At 34.7% G+C, this 19,527-nt stretch overlaps 1 protein-coding gene across 1 annotated transcript in view; it reads right to left on the reverse strand.

The window, feature by feature from the left end:
- Positions 1 to 19,527, reverse strand: part of LOC131276690 (golgin subfamily A member 6-like protein 7) — a 152,984-nt gene that overhangs the window by 106,392 nt on the left and 27,065 nt on the right. The window contains exons 6-9 of the mRNA XM_071212774.1: positions 15,861 to 15,881; positions 12,305 to 12,325; positions 4,809 to 4,829; positions 2,102 to 2,122 (exon numbers count right to left, since the gene is read on the reverse strand). Coding sequence (XP_071068875.1) covers positions 2,102 to 2,122; positions 4,809 to 4,829; positions 12,305 to 12,325; positions 15,861 to 15,881 — 84 coding nt within the window. The remainder of the gene's footprint in view (positions 1 to 2,101; positions 2,123 to 4,808; positions 4,830 to 12,304; positions 12,326 to 15,860; positions 15,882 to 19,527) is intronic.

Raw genomic sequence — 19,527 nt, forward strand, 5'->3', positions numbered from 1 at the left:
TTCTGTCTGATGATAAATTATATTCCCTCATGATAACTTAAATGGTTGAATTTATAAATTAACAGAAAATACTGAGGGAAAACGCCATAGTCACAATTTATCCATCTTGTTTTCATGTTGCCCTGTATATTGCCTCAAAACCATCATGTCTTTTCCAGGTATGATAATGAAAATCATGAAAATTATTACTACTGCCACCAGTACCAATACTATTCTTAACCCAGTAGATACTGGTCAAGTAGACCAGTAGATACTGGTCAAGAATATTAGCCAATGAAATTTTTAATAATGTACATAAGGCTAAGTCATAAATACCATTAATATAATCCTTTAAAAAAAATGACTTAGGAGGCTAAAAATTTTTTGTAAAATTTTGAAACTTCTTAGTAATAGAGCTGGAATTTATAACCAGACTATCTGACTCTAGAGCCCACTCTTCCAAAAAATTAATCTAATAATCACTTACTTTTCTCTGCCTTAAAATAAGTCAGAAGGAAGGGAGGAAGGGAGGAAGGGAGGAAGGGAGGAAGGGAGGAAGGGAGAAAGGGAGGGAGGGAAATGGGAGGGAGGGAAATGGGAGGGAGGGTAATGGGAGGGAGGGTAATGGGAGCGAGGAAGGAAGAGAGGGAGGAAGGAAAAATAAGTATATAAAATAAATAAATCTTAAAAGAAACAGCATCAGGATGAGCAGGAACCCAGATACCATAAAAGATGGAATAAATTATCCTGTTTGCAGCTACAAACACTCCTTTTGGGGGGGGGGAGCTGTAAATCATCATCATTTTGTTGGTTGTCTAGGGAAACTTCAAAGAACTGGATGGTAAGTGTTGTCACCTGTACCAAATACACCACATAAACTAACAGCTCACAATTAAGGATAAATGTGTGTGGGTGTAAGGGATGGGGGTATATAGGAATTCCCTATACCTTTTGTGTATTTTTTTCTTAAATATAAATTTAAAATGTCTCTAAAAATAAAATTTTAAATTTAAATAAATAAAGAAATGAAGTGTTATGTGGGAGTTTTTCCTTCACTGTTAAAATTTTTCATTAAATAGGTAACTGAGCAATGGATTTGCAAAATGACTAAAGAAAATGTGACTTTTAAGAACAAATATTGAATATTAAATAAGATAATACGAATTGACTTTTTGGACCTATTTATTTATATGAGGGTATCTCTCAAGGGGATCCCATTTAACTTTTATCTCAGCAACCTTTTCCCTGTAATAATCGAATCCATTCTTTATACTCAATAAAAATGGAATTTTAACATGTAAATCTATTCATGACCCTCCACTGTCTGCAACGTACAAAACTCTAAGTATGCCCAAGAAAACATTGCATTTCCTTGTCTTTGCATATGGACCTTTTAGTCTTGACTATTTTCTGCACCAGAATCCCTTGGTCAATATATGTCAGCCCTGGTAGAATCATGTGTTTGCTCAACCCAGAAGTAGTGTGCTCCCTCCTCCCTCCCCTGACTATGGTGGCTCTCATTGACCTAACTATGGCATTCATTACCGTTGATCTCAACTCCACTAGCACTTCTTCAGGGAAGCTTTGCTCTCACATAGAAGCCAAAGCCCTCCAGTGTATATTCTTATTTCACCAAGTTCCCTCTTCATGGAATTTATTAGAATATTAATTTTGCATTTATTCTGTCCATATAATTGTATTATTGCATAAGAGAAACCTCAATGCAAGGTGGGATCCGAACTTATTTTTATTTTGTTCTACATTATTGTTTTTCATACACCAACCTTATAGGAGTCAGCTGATTTCTATATGGATAAGAAATCAGTGAACTTATCTGAATAGAGAGGTGAAAGAACTTAGAGTCCCAGTCCTCGCATAAGCTGGCATATTTTAACCATCATTCAAGCATAACCATTATCTCCATGTTGACAAACTTAAATTCAGAAATTTACAATTAGACAAAAGATATTTTAGTTGTCTCTCAACGCTATTTTAGAACACCAATAAACATTTAATTTACTCTTAGTATTGATTTTGGTATAATAGTTTTAAAACTCAATTTTGGAATATTATTGAATTTTGAGGGTTAAGATACTATTGGACAAAATTTTATATCACTCACCATTCTTTTGTATTAAGTTATCTGAATAAAGAAAAATAAAAGATAAAAAGGAAATTATGTTAGAAAGTGTTCCCATACAATTCCTGTAGATAATCCAGACCAGATATTATATATTTTTATAAAAATAAGAAAATCAGCTATAAATACCTCTTTAAAAAATGAAGGTTGTCAACAGCATTTCACATACATACTAAGCAATGACCAATTTAATGATGAATTATAAGAAAAATTCCTGCTTAAATATGAATGTAATAGTGTGGGTAATCCAGGTCCCCCTAAGAACACAGCATTTAGCTGCCAGCACCACCTAGATATAAGGTAAAGTTTAATAACCCTCTTCACAAAGGAAATAATGGATAGGTTGTATCATAAACTATAATCTTCCCAAAACTGTTACTGTCCTTTGTAAACATCCTTCCTAGGAGTGTGTTAAAAACATCTGCAACCCCATGTGTAAGCTTCATGTGACCCTAAGAGGAACTCTCTTCTCCTACCCTATAAAATGCTCTTGTTCTGAAACCACTTATATATCACCTCTTATTTTCTCATCTCTTTGTGGAGTGCTAACTTCACCTGTTCTTAGGCCTGCCACAGCCAGAGTTCTTCCCTGTGCATAAGTCCCAATAAAGCTTATGCCTGACTAAATGCCAGTTGTGTTCCTTGATCTCACAATCTCACCATCTCATGCCCTTCAGGAATTGGTTTGTAACAACTGGTGAGCCGTGAGCCAGGAGACAGAATGTCCACAGGCAGTTGTGGGAATGTATTCAATCAAAGGAAAATCTGGGGGGAAATCCTGGTTTGGCTTGTAATGTCCATGTTTGAAGGGTGAGGTGCCCTCCTGGGCAGGTGAGGACCACTGAGAGAATATAGCATCACCTCCTCAGTTGACTATTGTGAAACTACGTGTTTGTGTGAGGATACCCCAACAATTCTGATGAGAGTAGCAGTTAACTAAGACAGGGAAAACAATCTGGGAGCAAGTCTTCAAACCCATTGCTTATTCCCTTCTTGGTGTATCACATGTTAGAAGTGATATTGTATGCAATGTGATAGTTCTCCAATATTATTTAAAAGTCAATAAAGGGAGGCTTCCCTTTCTCCACGTATTGGGAAAACTAAATGGTATGTGCACTTTGATTTCTGTCTTCATGTCTCTGTCAGCTTTATTCTGGGGTGGGCAGTGAACTCTGAAGGTCTAAATATTTTTGTTCCAGTAACTTTGGTATTTGGAGATTGGATCAAGTAACACTGATTCATCAGAGTATAGATTTAGTCCACAACCATGTCCTGGACAGAGACTGAATTGTGTTATTTATTTTTCTGTATGGGCTTCTCTTCCTCATAGGTTACAACAAAGCAAATATAAAATATTAAATTAAATCTTTGCTCAATCTTTAAGAGTTCAGCTGATGAAAATAAAATCAAAATTAGTGAGCAATAGTGAAAACAGAACTGTAACTAACATCAAAACAATCCTTTCATAGCTCTACATGTACAAGTTAACGATTTTTGGTGCTATGACCATCAACATTTTATTATTAACTAAGACCAGGCTGTATCTACATCAATATAACTACTAAAAACATCTGGAGTAGAATTATTCAACCTGAATGATAAATTATATTGCTGACATTATCCAACAAATGGATTTGCATAATAATTAAGTATAAAAACAATGGTGACTTTGAACAACAAATATTGAATATAATTTAAGTTATTATGAATTAGTTTTTGGACCTATTAATTAACAACATGAGTGCATTCCCAAGGGGATTGCGTTTCACTTTTGTCTCTGTAACCTTTTCACTGTAATCTTCTGGTCAATTCTTCGCACCCAATAAAAATGACATTTTGAAATGTAAATCTATTCATGTTGCTCCTTTGCCTCCAATCTTCAAAACCCTTAGCATGACCAAAGAAACGTCCTATTTTCTGGGATTTGCCTAGGTACCTTGTAGTCTTGACTGGGTTTTCTGCACCAGAAGCCCCTGGTCAATATGTGCCAGCCCTAATAGAATCATGTGTTTGCTCAACCCAGTGTGTGGTGTGCTCTCTCTCTACTCCCTGCCCTGCACATACTGGGCTCTCATTGACCTCTCTATTGACCTATTCTTTACCACTGATATCAACTACAGGAGCAATTCTTCAGGAAATCTATAATCTCCTATATGGTCCAAATCCTTCTAGGTTGTATTCTTTTTGTATCAACTTCCTTCTTAATGGAAACCATTAGAATATTAATTTGGGTTTTATTCTCTTAATGCAACTGTTTACCAATACCACAACTGAAATGTTAATGCATTGGGGACCTCTCTCTCCCTTTTTTTTTTCTTTCCAAAAATGTTTCTCAAGCACCAAAATCATATTAGAGAATTTATTTCTACATGCACAAGGAATCACTGAACTAGAGAAAATGAGGCAGATGAAAGAACTCAGAGTCCCATTAATCATATAACTCAGGCTGGTACATCTTACCTATATTTAACCTGAACAGCTATCTCTGTGTTGAGAAATTTGCATTTATAGCTTTAAAAACAGGAAAAACTTATTTTAGCTGCAATGCTACACTATTTTACAACATCAATAAACATTTCCTTAACCCTGAGTTTTTATTTCACTTTAATTACTTTAATACTCAATTTGCAGATGTTATTGGCTTTTGCAGGTTCACATACTCTCTACAACAAAAATAAATATCACTCACCGTTCCATGTTATTTCTCCCTCTGAATAAAGATAAGAAAACAAAATCGGGTTAGAAAGTATTTCCATACACTACTTGCAAAGCTTTTACGCATTTTTATTAAAGTCAGAAAATCACATATGAATGCCCCTTAAAAAAGAAGAGTTTTATGTACCATTTCTTTTACATACTAAGCAAAGGCCAATTTCATGATGAATTGTAATCAAGTTTCCTGTTTACATTCTCAATGTAATAGTGAGGGTACCCAAAGGTCCCCCTAATTCCTCAGCCCTTAGGTGCCAGCATGACCCAGACATAAGTTAAAGTTTAATAATCCTCCCCAGAAGTGTAAGAATGCGCATATCATATCATAAACTATAATCTTCCCAAACCTGTTAATGTCTTAGCAAACATCTCTCCTACTAGCACAGTAAAAACATCTCCACACTTGATTTGTAAGCATCATGTGACCGTAACAGAAACCTGTTGTTCTCCTTATGGAATGTCCTTGTTCTGAATCACTTATAAATCACCTCTCATTTTCTTGCTTTGTGGAGCTCTAACTTACTCATTCTTTGACATGCCATGGCCACAGATTCTTCCCCGTCCACAAGTTCAAATAAAGCTTATACCTGACTAAACGCCCTGTTTGTTTTCTCTCCTCATGGCCTCAAAATCCCATACGTTTCAGAAATTGGGTTTTAACAACTAGTAAACCAGGAGCCAAGAGACAGAATGTCTTCCATTCATTGTGAGCATATGCTCAGGCAGAGGATACCCCAGATGGGAAATCCTGACTTGTCTTTTAATGTCCCTTTCGGGTGGGATACCTGCCTTCTTTGGCCATTCGGGATCACTGAGAGAATATGGAGTCACCTAAGTGCTTAAAGTTGTGGAGCTCCAAACGATTGTGGTGATGAGCCAAAAACCCTGATGGAAGCAGCACTTAACTACGGTAAGGAAACCAATGTGGCAGCCACTCTGCAAACCCACTGCTGACTGCCTTCCTGGTGTATCAGTTGTTAGGAGCGGTAATGTTTTCAACGGGGCAGTTCTCCAGTGCCATTTCAGAGCCAATAAGGGTGACTTCCCCTTCCCCATGTACTGGGCAAACTAAATTGTATGTGCAATTAGGTTTCTGTCTCTATGCCCAGGTTAGTTTTAATTTGGGGTCGAGTGCACACTATAAAGGTCAACATAATTTTGTTCCAGGAACATTGGTGGGTGGACAGTGGACCAAGAAAAATTGGGGCAGTGTAAGTTTAATACATACCCCTATACTGGTTAGAGGCCAAAGTGTGTTTTTTATTTTCATTATGGAATTGTCTTCTTTAAATGGAATTATAATGTAAATATAAAATACTAATTTAAAACAGTATATTTCTTTGATAGTTATGCTGATAAAAAATACAGGATAATTATCAGATTATCATTAGTATAGTAATATAATTAATATCAAAGATTTCTTTCATAGCTCTAAATGAACAAGTTAATGGTTTTTAGTGTTATGACCATCGACATTTTATGATTAGTTTGGATCAGGACGTATCTAGGTCAATATAACCATAAAAAACTTTCCAGGCCAAATAATTCAGTCTGATTATAAATTATATTTCCTATGCGATAATTTAATTTGTCCAATATTTAAACTCACAAAAAAAAGTGAGGGGAAACTAAAGAGTGGATTGAATTTGCATTCATTGTGTCCTGAATATTGCCTTCAAACCATTTTGCCTTTTTCAGGTTCAATAACTAAAAACAATCTTTACTACCACTACCACAGCTATAGTTAATAACCAATATTGTCAAGATTTTTAGATATATGAAATTTTAATACTAAGTATAACCCTATGTAATAAATCTGATCATTATAGACTTAAAATTTTTAAAATGCCTTAGAATGTTCAAAATCTTTTGCAAAATCATAAGCCTTCTAAATTATAGAGCTGGAATTTAAACACAGAGAATATGAAACCAGATCATACTCTTCTAAAAAATTAATCTTATAATCACTTACTCTTCTCTGCCTTGAGATAAACAATATGAATGAGGGAAAAATGAGGGACTCATGTAATGATTAAACTGATGAACTAATAAAGACATAAATAAATAAATAGATATAACATAAATAAATATATATTTTTACTAAAGGGCAGCAGAGAGCCACAGGATGACAGGGTCCCCAAATTCCACAGAGCAAATGGAAGGAATTATCCTGTCTGCTGTCAGAAACACTCTCCATTTTGGGGGGATGGGAGCTGACCATAATCATCATAGTGTTGATTTTATGTAGGGCAAACTAAAAGAACTTTACAGTATAACTTATCCCCTTTCCACATATACTGCACTAATTTAGAAGGTCATTAATAGGATTAATTGTGTGTGAGTATAAGGGAGGTGGGTTATATGTGAATTCCCTATACAATTTGTGTATTTTTTCCTAAAAATAAATATAAAACTTTTCTAAAAATTAAGTTTAAAAATTAAATAAAAATTTAAGCAAAAAATGAAGTGTTACATTTGAGTTCTTCATTGGAAGTATTTTCTTTAACTAGATAAACTTAGAAATTTGCATAACGAGTAAAGAAAAAAAACAAAATTGTTGCATTGAAAACAAATATTGAATCCTAAATAGTTAATATGAATTGACTTTTCTGACCTATTTATTTATGAGCGTATCTCCAAAGGAGGTTCCATTTAACTTTCCTCTCCCCAACTTTTAAGTGTAAATATTTAATCCATTATTTACATTCAATAAAAATAACATTTTGAAATATAAGCCTATTCATTATGCTCCTATGTCTACAATGATCAAAACCATTAGCATGCCCGAAGAAACACTACATTTCCTGGTCGTTGCCTACATATCTTGTGGTCTTCTCTAAGTTTTCTATACCAGAATACCCTGGTCAATACATGTCAACCCTGATAGAATCACGTGTTTACTCAATCCAGAGTGTAGTGTGCTCTCTGCTCCCTGCCCTGCACATGCTCGGCTCTCATTGACGTACCTTTTCCATTCATTATTGCTGAACTCTGCTCCATTAGCTCTTTTTCAGGAAAACTTTGACCTCATATATAGGCCAAATTCATCTAGTATAAATCCTTATTGCACCAAGTTACTCTTCATGTCACTCATTAGAATATAAAGTAAGCATTTATTCTGAATGTGTAATTGTACATTTTCCATAACAGAAACCTCAATGGAAGTGTCGATTCCAAATTTGTTTTTTTCTTTTTCCATTATTTTTTCCATCACAATTCAATATTAGTTGATTTCTACATGCACAACAAATCCCTGAACTTATCTGAGTGAAGCAGAGGAAAGAAACCAGAGTCTCAGTCCTCACACAGTACAAGCTGGCATATCTTAACCTCAATTTAAATTTAACAACTATCTCTGGGTTGACAAATTTACATTTAGAATGTTATAATTAGACAAAAGCTATTTTAGTTGCCACCCAACACTATTTTAGAACATCAGCAAGCATTTCATTAACTGTGAGTTTAGATTTTGCTATAATAATTTAAAACAATTTTGGGATATTAGATGTTGAAGGTTCAAATATTGAATAAGGCAAAGTTAAATATCATTCACCATTTTCATTTATCATTTCCTCTCAAGAAAGAGAAATGAAAGATAAAAACAAATTATGTTAGAAACTGTCCCCATAAACTCTCAGCAAATAATCCAGAACAGATGTTTTACATTTTTATAAAAACAAGAAAGTTAGTCATAAATAACTCTTTAAAACATGAAAATGTCAATATCATTTCACATACATACTATACATACTAAGCAATGGCCACTTTCATGATTATTTATAAGAAAAATTCCTTCTTACTATATGAATGTAAGTGTGTGGGTATCAGGTCCCCCTATTTCTTCAGTACTTAGATGCCTGCACAACCTAGACAGAATCTAAAGTTGAATAACTGTACCCAGAAGTGAAAGAATGCATGTATGGTATCATAAATTACCGTCTTACCAAATCTCTTTATGTCCTTTGTAAACATCCTTCCTAGGAGAGCAGTAAACCATCTCCACACCCAATGCATAAGCTTTGTGTGACCCTAACAGGAACTCTGTTTTCCTACACCACGGGGTGTCCTTGCCCTGAAACCACTTGTACATCACCTCTCTTTTTCACTTCTCTTTGGGGAGAGCTAAGTTCACTTATTCTTTGGCTTGCCACTGTCAAGGATTCTTCCCTGTCTGCTAGTCCCATTAGAGATTGTACCTGACTAAATGCCCAGTGCCTTATTGTTCTCATGGCCTTACCTCCCCATGTCCTTCATGAGTTGGGTTGTAACAACCAGTGAGCCTTGAACCAGAAGACAGAATGAACATGGGCAGTCATGGGCATGTGCCCAGGCAAGGAAGAATCCAGAGGGAAATCCTGGGTTGGCTAGTCATGTCAATATGAGGAGGCGTGGCTTCCCTCTTGGGCAGATGGGGACAACTGAGAGACTATGGAATCACCTACTTGCTTGAGAGTTGAGGAACTCATCAGTATGGGAATGTCCCTGACACCTGATGGCATTAGTAGTTAAATAAGATAAGGAAAATAATGTGGAAGCAACTCTGCAAACCCATTGCTGACTCCCTTCATAGCGTTATCAAATGTTAAGAGTAATTCTTAACATGCATGAGGCAGCTCTCCAGTGTCATTTCAGAGCCTATAAAGTGTGCCTTCTCAGTTCCCATCTGTTTGGGAAACAAAATGGAATGTGCACTTCAGTTTCTGTCTCCATGTCCTGGTCAGTTTTAGTTTAGTGTGGTTGCGGACTTTGAAGTTCAAACTAATTTTGTTCTAGTAATGTTGTAGTGTGGAGATTTGACCAAAGAAAGCTGATTCATCAGGGTAGTGTAAATTTAGTCCATAACCATGTCCTGGACAGAAACTGAATTGTGTTATTTATTTACTTGATGGAATTTTCTTTCATAAAGGGACATACCAGGTCAATATAAAATACTAAAATAAAACTTAGCACCTTTGTTGAGAGTTCAGCTGTTAAAAAAAATGAAAATTGGCAGATAATAGTGAAAACACTAAATAATATTAAATATTACTTTTACCACTTTGCATAAACAATGATTTTTGCTATTATGACAATCAACATTTTACGATTAGCTGTAATCATAACTAAAAAGATATCATTAGGTTTGATTATAACTGATCATAAAATGTTGATTACCTAGGTACTGGTAATCAACATTACTGTATTTAGGCTGTATCTAGGGCAATATAACTACAAAAAACGTGGAATAGAATGATTCAATCTGATGATTATTTCTATTTCTTACATGATATTATAGTTTGTCCAGTATTTAAATACACAGAAAGAAATATGAGGAAGCTAAGTAGAGTTTATCCATTTCGTTTTCATGGTGTCCTGATATTGCCTTAAAATTATCTTTTCATTTCCACGTTCAGTACCTAAAACCATGAAAGCTCTTATTACTACAACTACCACTACTCTACATAAACTAATGTTTCAGGAATTTTATGAATATGAAAATTTTAATACTGTGCATAACCCTATGCCATAAATACCATTATTATAGTCTTTAAAGAAAAAAAAACTTAATTGAGGTGCTTAAAAACTTTTGGAAAATAAAGAAGCTTTTCTATAATAGAGCTGGAATTCAAAACAGACCACCTGATTCAAGGGCCTATGCTTCAAAAAAAGGATGTGATAATCACTGACTTTCTATGTCTTTAGGTAAACCAAAATGAATTAGGTAACGAATGAGTGAGATTCAATGAATGAGTGAATGAACTGATGAAGATGTAAGTGTAAACTATAATGTAAACATTATCCATGTGGTGCAGCAGTGCTCTAAAATGTATTCACCAAATACAATCAACGCCCCCCTATGATGAAAGAGGTATTGATTTGGGAGGACTGGGGTGATAGGGGTGGGGGGTATATTGGGACCTCATCTTTTTTAATTTAACATTTCAGAAAAAAATAAAGAGAAAAAATAAATTTAAAAAAGGTGTAAGGACATAAACACATAAAGACATAAATAATAAATAGATCAATCAATCAATCAATCAATCAATCTTAAAATGAAACAGAGAGAACCAGGATGAAAGGGCACCCCAAAAACTTGGTGTGGAGAGAAGGTATTATCCTGTCTGCAGTATCACTCACTCTCAATTATTGGATGGGCGTTGTCCATTATCATCATTTGTTGGTTGTCTAAGGTAACCTCACAGAACTCTACAGTATAAGCTGTCAATTTTCCACTTATTCCACCCTAATTTAGAAAGTCAATAATAGCTAACTCTGGGTGGGTGTAAGGGATGGGCATTATATGAGAATTTCCTGTACTTTGGTTTATGTCTTCTTAAATAAAAATCTAAAATTTATCTAAATATAAAGTTTAAATTTTAAATAATCAAATAAATACACAATGAAGTGTTACATGGGAGTTGTTTTTTCACTAGAAAACTTTTCATTAAACAGATGCCAACTGAAGGGATTTGCATAATGACTAAAGAATTAAAACAATTTGTGACTTTGAAGAATAAAGATTGAACATTTAATAAGTTAATATTAATTAACTTTTTGCACCTATTTATTTGTATAAGTGTATAAATTTTCTCTCTGCAATCTTTTCACTGTAATCTTCTAATCAATTCTTTACCCGCAATAAAAAGGACATTTTAAAATGTAAATTTATTCATGAAGCTCCTTTGTCTGTAGTGCTCAAATCTCTTAGCTTGCCCTAAGAAACATGGCCTTTCCTGATCTTTATCTACACACCTTGCAGTCTTGACAGCATTTCTGCACCAGAATATCTTGGTCAATATATATCAATCCTGGTAGAACCAAGTATTTGCTTAACTCAGAGTGCAATGTACTCTCTGCTCCCTGCCCTGCACATGCTGGGCTCTCATTGACCAACCTACTCCTTTCATTACTGCTGATCTCAACTCCATTAGCGCTTCTTAAGGAAAGCTATGGCCTCTTCTATAGGCCAAATCCTTCCAATGTATACTTTTATTGGACCAAGTTCCTTCTTCATCATACTCATTAGAATATAAATTTGGCACTTATTCCGTACATGTAATTGTGTATATCTATACCTTAAAAGAACCTCAATGCACATTGGGATCCATTTTTGTATTTTTTTACTTTTTCCATTCATGTTTGTCAAACACCAATCACATATTAGTTGATTTCTATATGGATAAGAAATCAGTGAACTTATCTGAATGAGGAAGATGAAAGAACTCAGAATCTCAAGCCACCCATAGCACAAGGTAGCACATTTTAACCTCCATTTAACAATAACTAACTCCATGATGAGAAATTTCCATTTAAAATTTTTCAAGTAGGCAAAAGATGTTTTAGTTGCTTCTCAACACTATTTCAGAACACCAATAGACATTTCATTAGCCGTCAGTTTTGATTTTTCAATAATAATTTTGAAATTCAATTTTGGGAGATTATTGTTCTTTGAAGGATCTAATATTGTGTAAGACAAAAGTAAATATCACTCACCATTCTTTCCTATTCTTTCCTCTGAATGAAGAGAAATAAAAAATGAAAACAAATAAATGTTAGGAAGTTCCCCATATGCTATCTGTTTTTATCCAAGACCAGATATTATATATTTTTATAAAAACTAGAAAGTCAGCTATAAATACCTCTTTAAAAAATGGAAGTGTCAATATCATTTCACATATATACTAAGCAATGGCCAATTGTTTGATGATTTATAAGAAACATTCCTGCTTACTATATGAATGTAATTGTTTGATTATCAGGTCCCCCTAATTCCTCAGCACTTAGATGGCAGCATGACCTAGACATACGTTAAAGTCGAATAACCCTACCAAACAGTGAAAGAATGCATACATGGTATCATAAATTACAATCTTCCCAAAGCTGTTAATGTGCTTTGTAAACATCTTCCTAGGAGAGCAGTAAAAACATCTCCACATCCCATGTGTAGGCTTCATGTGACCCTTCCAGAACTCTGTTCTCCTATTCTGTGGAATGTCGTTTTTCTGAAAGCACCTATGAATTACCTCTCTCTTTCTCTTCTTTTTGTGGACACTAACTTGGCTTATTCTTTGGCCTCCCAATGTGAAAAATTCTCCCCTCTTCTCAAGTCCCAATAAAGCTTATGTGTGACCAACTGCTTGGTGTGTTATTTGATCTCAGAGCCTCACCATTTCATGCCCTTCAGTTGGATTGTATCAACTGTCGATCCATGAACCAGGAGACAGAATGACCACTGTCAGTCACGGTAATGTGGTCAAAAGCTAATCCATAGGGGAAATGCTGGGTTAGCTTGTAATGTCCTTGTGGGGAGGTGTGGATGTCCTTTTGGGCACATGGAGAACACTTAGAGAATATGGAGTCACCTCTTTACTTGACAGCTGTGAAAATCCACCTGAGATGCCCCAAAACACTGATGGGAGTAGCTGTTAACTAAGATAGGGAAAACAATCTGGAAACATCTCTGCATACTCACAGCTCACTTCCTTTGTGGTGTAATGCATGTTAGGAGTTGTAGTGTGTGCAGTGGGGCAGTTCTCCAGTGTCATTTCTGATTTAGTAAAGTGTCTCTTTGCCTTCCCCATGTATTGGGAAAATGAAATGATATGTGCACTTTTGTTTCTGTCTCCATGTCCTGGCCAACTTTATTTTGTGTTGGAGTGTGGACTTTGAAGGTCTAAATGTTTTTTGTGCCAATAACATTGTGTGTGGAGAGTGGACCAAAAAAAATTCTTCATCAGGTAGTATAAATTTAGTTCATACCATGTAATCAACAGACACTGAATTGTGTTATATATTTTCTATAAGGAATTGTCTTCCTGAAAGGGAATTACAAGGTAAATATAAAATACTCAATTATAACTTAGTACATTTCTTTGAGAGTTCAGCTGATAAAAATGTTACTGAAAATTTGTAGATACTAGGGTAAATAGAACTGTAATTAATATTAAAAATTACTTTCATAAGTCTCCATGAACAAGATAATGATTTTTGGTGTTATGGCAATAGCTTTTTATGATTTTTTAGGATCAGACTGTATTTAGGTCAATGTAAATACCCAAAACATGTGGAATAGAATAATTCAGTCTGATGCTAAACGATCTTTCCTGCATGATAATTATATTTCTCTAATTTATAAATTCACAGCAAGAAGAGAGGGAAAACTCAGTAGTAAGAGTTGACACATTTTGTTTTCCCAGTGTCCTGAATATTGCCTTAAAACCATTTTGTCTTTTCCAGGTCCATTAATTAAAACCCTGAAAGTTATTATCACTACTACCACTATCACTGCTATTAATAACTTAATATGTGTGAGGAATTTTAGAAATATGAAAGTTTTAATGTTGTGTATAACTTTAAGTCATAGATACCATTATTACAGTTTTTTAAAAAATAATTATAAAAAACATGACTTAAGAGGTTAAAAATATTTTATAAAATCATGATGTTTCTAAGTAATACAGCTCAAATTTATACCCAGACTGACTCCAGAACTTATTCTTCTAAAAAAGTAATCTAATAATCACTCTTTTCTCTGAGTTGAAATAAACCAAATTGAATGAGAATGAATGAGTGAATAACCAATAAAGACATAAATTAATTAATTAGAAATTAATTAATTAATATCTAAGGAAACATAGAGAATCAGAATGAGACGGGAACCAGACACCACAGTGCAGATGGAAGGAATTATCCTGTCTGCAGCTACAAACACTCCCCGTTTTAGAGATGGGAGCAGTCCATCTTCATCATTTTGTTGGTTATACTGGCAAGCTCAAAGAACTGGACAGTAGGTGTTGTTACTGTACTAAATATACCACACAAGTCTAGGATGTCATTAACCAGGTTAAGTATGTGTGTGTGTGTAAGATAGGGGGGTTATATGGGAATTTCCTATAATTTTGTGTATAAAATAAAATTTAATAAAATAAAATTTAAATAGAGAAATGAAGAAGTGTTACATGAAAATTATTTCTTCACTGGAAAAATTTTCAATAAATAGACAAAAGACTAAGGTATTTGCATAATGTCTAAAGAAAAAAAAACAATTTGTAACTTTGAAGAACAAATATTGAATACTGAATAAGTTAATAGTAATTGACTTTTTGGACCTCTTTATTTATATGACTATCTCTGAAGGCCATTTATTTAACTTTTCTGACTGTAGTCTTTTAACCATAAATATCTATTCCATTCTATACATTCAATAAAAATGACATTTTAGAGTATAACTCTATTCATGACCCTCTGGTGTCTGCAACGTTCAAAGATCTTAGCATGCCCAAAGAAATGTTGTATTTTGTGGTCTTTGCATATGTACCTTGCAGAATTGACTGGGTTTTCTGCACCAGAATGCCCTGATAACTATATGTCAACCCCCATAGAATCATATGCTTGCTCAGCCCAGAGTGTGGTGTGAACTCTGCTCCCTGCCCTGCACATGCTGAACTATCATTGACCTTCCTAATCCATTCATTACTGCAGATCTCTACCCCAGTAGCATATCTTCAGGAAATCTTTGACCTCATGAATAGGCCAAATCCATCTAGCATATATTATTGCACCATGTTCTTCTTCATGGCACTCGTTAGAATATTACTTAGGCATTTATTCTGTACATGTAATTGTATATCTATCCTATAATAGAAACCCCAATGGAAGTGTGAATCCCAAATGTACTTTCTCTTTTCCCATTATTTTTTCCATCACAAACCATATATTAGTTGATTTCTAAGTGCACAAGAAATCACTGAAGTTATCTGAATGAGGCAGATGAAAGGAATCAGAGTCACAGTTGTCACATAGCACAAGCTGGCATAACTTAACCTCCATTTAAACCCAATGACTATCTCCATGTTGAGAAACATATATTTAGAATTTTACAGTGAGACAAAAGATATTTTTCTTGTTACTCAACACTGTTTTAGAACATCAGTAAGCATATCATTAACTATGAGTTTTGATTTTGTTATAATAATTTAAAACAATTTTGGGATATTATTGAATGATGAAGGTTTAAATATTGTATAAAGCAGAATTAAATATCACTTACCATTTTTATTTATTATTTCCTCTGAATAAAGAGAAATGAAAGATAAAACCAAAATTATGTTAGAAAGTGTCCCCATATACTCCCTGAAGATTATCCAGACCAGATGTTTATATTTTTTAAAAAACAAGAAAATTAGCTTTAAATACCCCTTTGAAAAATAAAAGCAGTCGATATCATGTCACATACATATTAGGCAATGGCCAATTTCACGATGAAATATAAGAAAAGTTCCTCCTTATAATATGAGTGTAATATTGTGGGTGATCCATGTCTCCTAAGTCCTCAGCACAGAGGTGTCTGCATGACCTAGATATAAGTTAAAGCTGAATAAGCCTACGGAGAAGGGAAAGAATAGAGGGTATCATAAACTATAATTTTCTCAAAGCTACTAATGTCATTTGCAAACATCCAACCTAGGAGAGCAACAAAAACATCTCCACACCCCCTGCCTAAGCTTCATGTGGCCCTAAAAGAAACTTTGTTCTCCCACACTGTGGAATGTCCTTGTCCTGAAACTACTTATAAATCACCTCTCCTTTTTACCTCTTTTTGGGGAGAGCTAAGTTCACTTATTGTTTGGCCTGCAGCTGCCAAAGATTCTTCCCTGTCTGCTAGTCACATTAGAGATTTTGCCTGACTAAATGACCAGTGTCTGATTTCTTCTCATGGCCTCACCTTCCCATGCCTTCATGACTTGGGTTGTAACAACCAGTGAGCCAGGAGCCAGGAGCCAGAATGACCATGGGCAGTCATGGGCATGTGCCCAGGCATAGGAAGTCCTGGGTTGGCTTGTAATGTCCATGTGAGGAGGCGTGGCTGCCCTCTTGGGCAGGTGGGGACCACTGAGAGAATATGGAGTCACCCACTTGCTTGACAGTCGTGGAACTCCACGTCAGTACAGGGATGTCCCAAAAACCTGATGGCATTAGCAGTTAAGTAAGATAGGGAAAACAGTCTGGAAGCAACTCTGCAAACCCACTTCTGACTCCCTTCATAGTGTAGCAAATGTTAGGAGTGATACTGTGTGCAATAGGGCAGCTCTCCACCATGTCCTGGAAGAAACTGAATTGTGCCATTTATTTACTCAATGATTTTTTCTTCAATAAAGGGAATGGGAATTACCTGGTCAATATAAAATACTAAATTAAAACATCACTTTTTTTGAGAGTTCAGCTGATAAAAAATTAAATGAAAATTTGTGAATAATAGTTAAAATAATGTAACTAATATCTAATATTACTTTTACCACTCTATATGGAAAGTTAATGATTTTCGGTGTTATGATTATCTATATTTTATGATTAAATATAATCTTAACTAATTTTATGATTTTTTATTAATAACTATTCAAAAAATGCCTATTACCCAGATATGAGTAATCAATATTACTGTATCTAGGACAATATAACTACAAAAATCATCTGAACTAGCATAATTCAATGTTATGATAAACTATGTTTCCTACATATTATTATAATTTGTCCAATATTTAAATACACAGAAAGAAATATGGGAAAACTAGAGTTGATCCATTTTGTTTTCATGGTGTCCTGTTATTGCCTTAAAACCATCTTTTCTTCTCCAGGTTCTATACCTAAAATGGTGAAGGCTATTATTACTACAACTACTGCTACTACTCTTAATAAGCTATTATGGGTCAAGATTTTCAGGAATATGAAAATTTTAGTACTGTGCATAACCCTATGTCATCAATACCATTATTATAGTCTAAAGAGAAAAGAAATCTAGCCTTAGGTGGTTAAAAATCTTTTATAAAGTATTGAAGCTTCCATATAATAGAGCTGGAATTTAAACCAGGCTGGCTGTAGAGCCTACTCTTCTAAAAAATAAATCTAACAATCACTTACTTTTCTCTGCATTGATATAAACCAAAATGAATGAGGGACTGAATGAAGTGAGGAACAAATAAAATCATAAAGACATAAATAAATTAATAAGTAAACTAATAGAGCAATGAATGAATAAAAATAGTTATATATACACATATACATTCATATATGTATGTACATGTTTAAAGGAAAAAAGAACCCCAGGGTGAGACAGATTCCACAGACTATTTGAAGAGACTATGATTTATGCAGCTACAAACACTCCCTTTTTTGGGGGTGTGTGAGCTGTCCATCATCATAATTTTGTGGGTTGTCTGGGGCAAGGTCAAAGAACTTGACAGTAGGTGTTTTGTATACTTAATACACCACACCCATCTAGGAGGTCACTAGTAATGTTAGCTGTGTGTGGGTGCAAGAGAGCAGGGATATATGTGAATTCTCTATGCTTTTTGTGTACTTTTTAATATAAATATAAAATTTCTCTAAAAATAACTTTAAAAATTAAGTAAACAAACAAATAAATAAATGAAGTGTTTTATGGGAGTTGTTCTCTGCACTAGAAAATTTTCATTAAATAGAAAACAGACTAAGGGACTTATGTAATAATTAAATAATAAAAACATTTTGTGACTTTGAAGAACAATATTTGAATATTAAATAAGTCAATGTGAATTGACTTTTTGGACCTATTTATTTATATGAGTGTATCTCCCAACGGGATTCCATTTAACTTTCTGATCTGCAACCTTTCGATTGTAATCACCTAATCCATTCTTTACACTCAATAAAAAATGACTTTTTAAAATATAAATCTATTCATGAAGCTCTTCTGTCTGCAATGTTCAAAACATTTTTATCATCTCTATGTGGGGTGCTAACTTCACTTATTCTTTGGCTTACCGTTGTCAAAAATTTCTCCCTGTCCCAAAATATCAATAAAGCTTATGCCCAACTAAATGCCAGGTTTGTACTTCCATTTCCTGGCCCCAACATCTCATGCCCTTCAAGAAATATGTTGTGAAAAGTGGTGAGCCATGAGCCAGAAGACAGAATGACCATGGCATTTCTGTGCCTGTGCTCAGGCAAAGCCAAATGCATAAGGGAAACCCCAGGTTGGCTTCAAATGCCCATGTGGGGAGTGTTGGCTGTGCTCTTGGGGAGGTGGGGACCTCTGAGAGAATGTGGAGTTGTCCATTAGCTTGAGAGTTGTGGAACTTCACGTGAGTGTGGGGATGCTCCAAAAACAGTGATGGGACTAGCAGTTAACTAAGATAGGGAAACAATCAGCAAGAAACTGCAAACCCACCCCTAACTCCTTCCTGGCGTAGCACATGTTGTGAGTTGTATTGTGTATAATGGGGCAATTCTCCAGTGTCAATTCAGAGCCAATAAAGGCAGTTGCATGCTTCCCTAAACACTGGGAAAACCAAATGGTATGTGCACTTTGGTTTCTGTCTCCATGCCCAGGTCAGGTTATTTTGGGGTGGAGTGTGGACTTTGAAAGAAGAAAATATTTTTGTTCCAGTAACACTGGCGTGTGGAGAATGGAACAAGTAAAACTGATTCATCAGGGTAGTGTAAACTTATTCCTTATCTATCTCCTGGACAGAAGCTGCATATTGTTATTTATTTACTCTGTGGAATTGTCTCCCTTAAAGGGAATTACCAGGTAAATATAAAACACTAAATTAAAACTTAACACATTTTTTGAGAGTTTAGTTGATGAGAAAATTAAAAATTAGCAGATAAGAGTGAAAATAGAACTCTAATATCAATATTTCCTTTCATAGGTCTACTTGAAAAAGTTAATGATTTTT

This window comes from Dasypus novemcinctus, chromosome 30, assembly GCF_030445035.2.
Source record: "Dasypus novemcinctus isolate mDasNov1 chromosome 30, mDasNov1.1.hap2, whole genome shotgun sequence".
Classification (NCBI taxonomy): domain Eukaryota; kingdom Metazoa; phylum Chordata; class Mammalia; order Cingulata; family Dasypodidae; genus Dasypus; species Dasypus novemcinctus.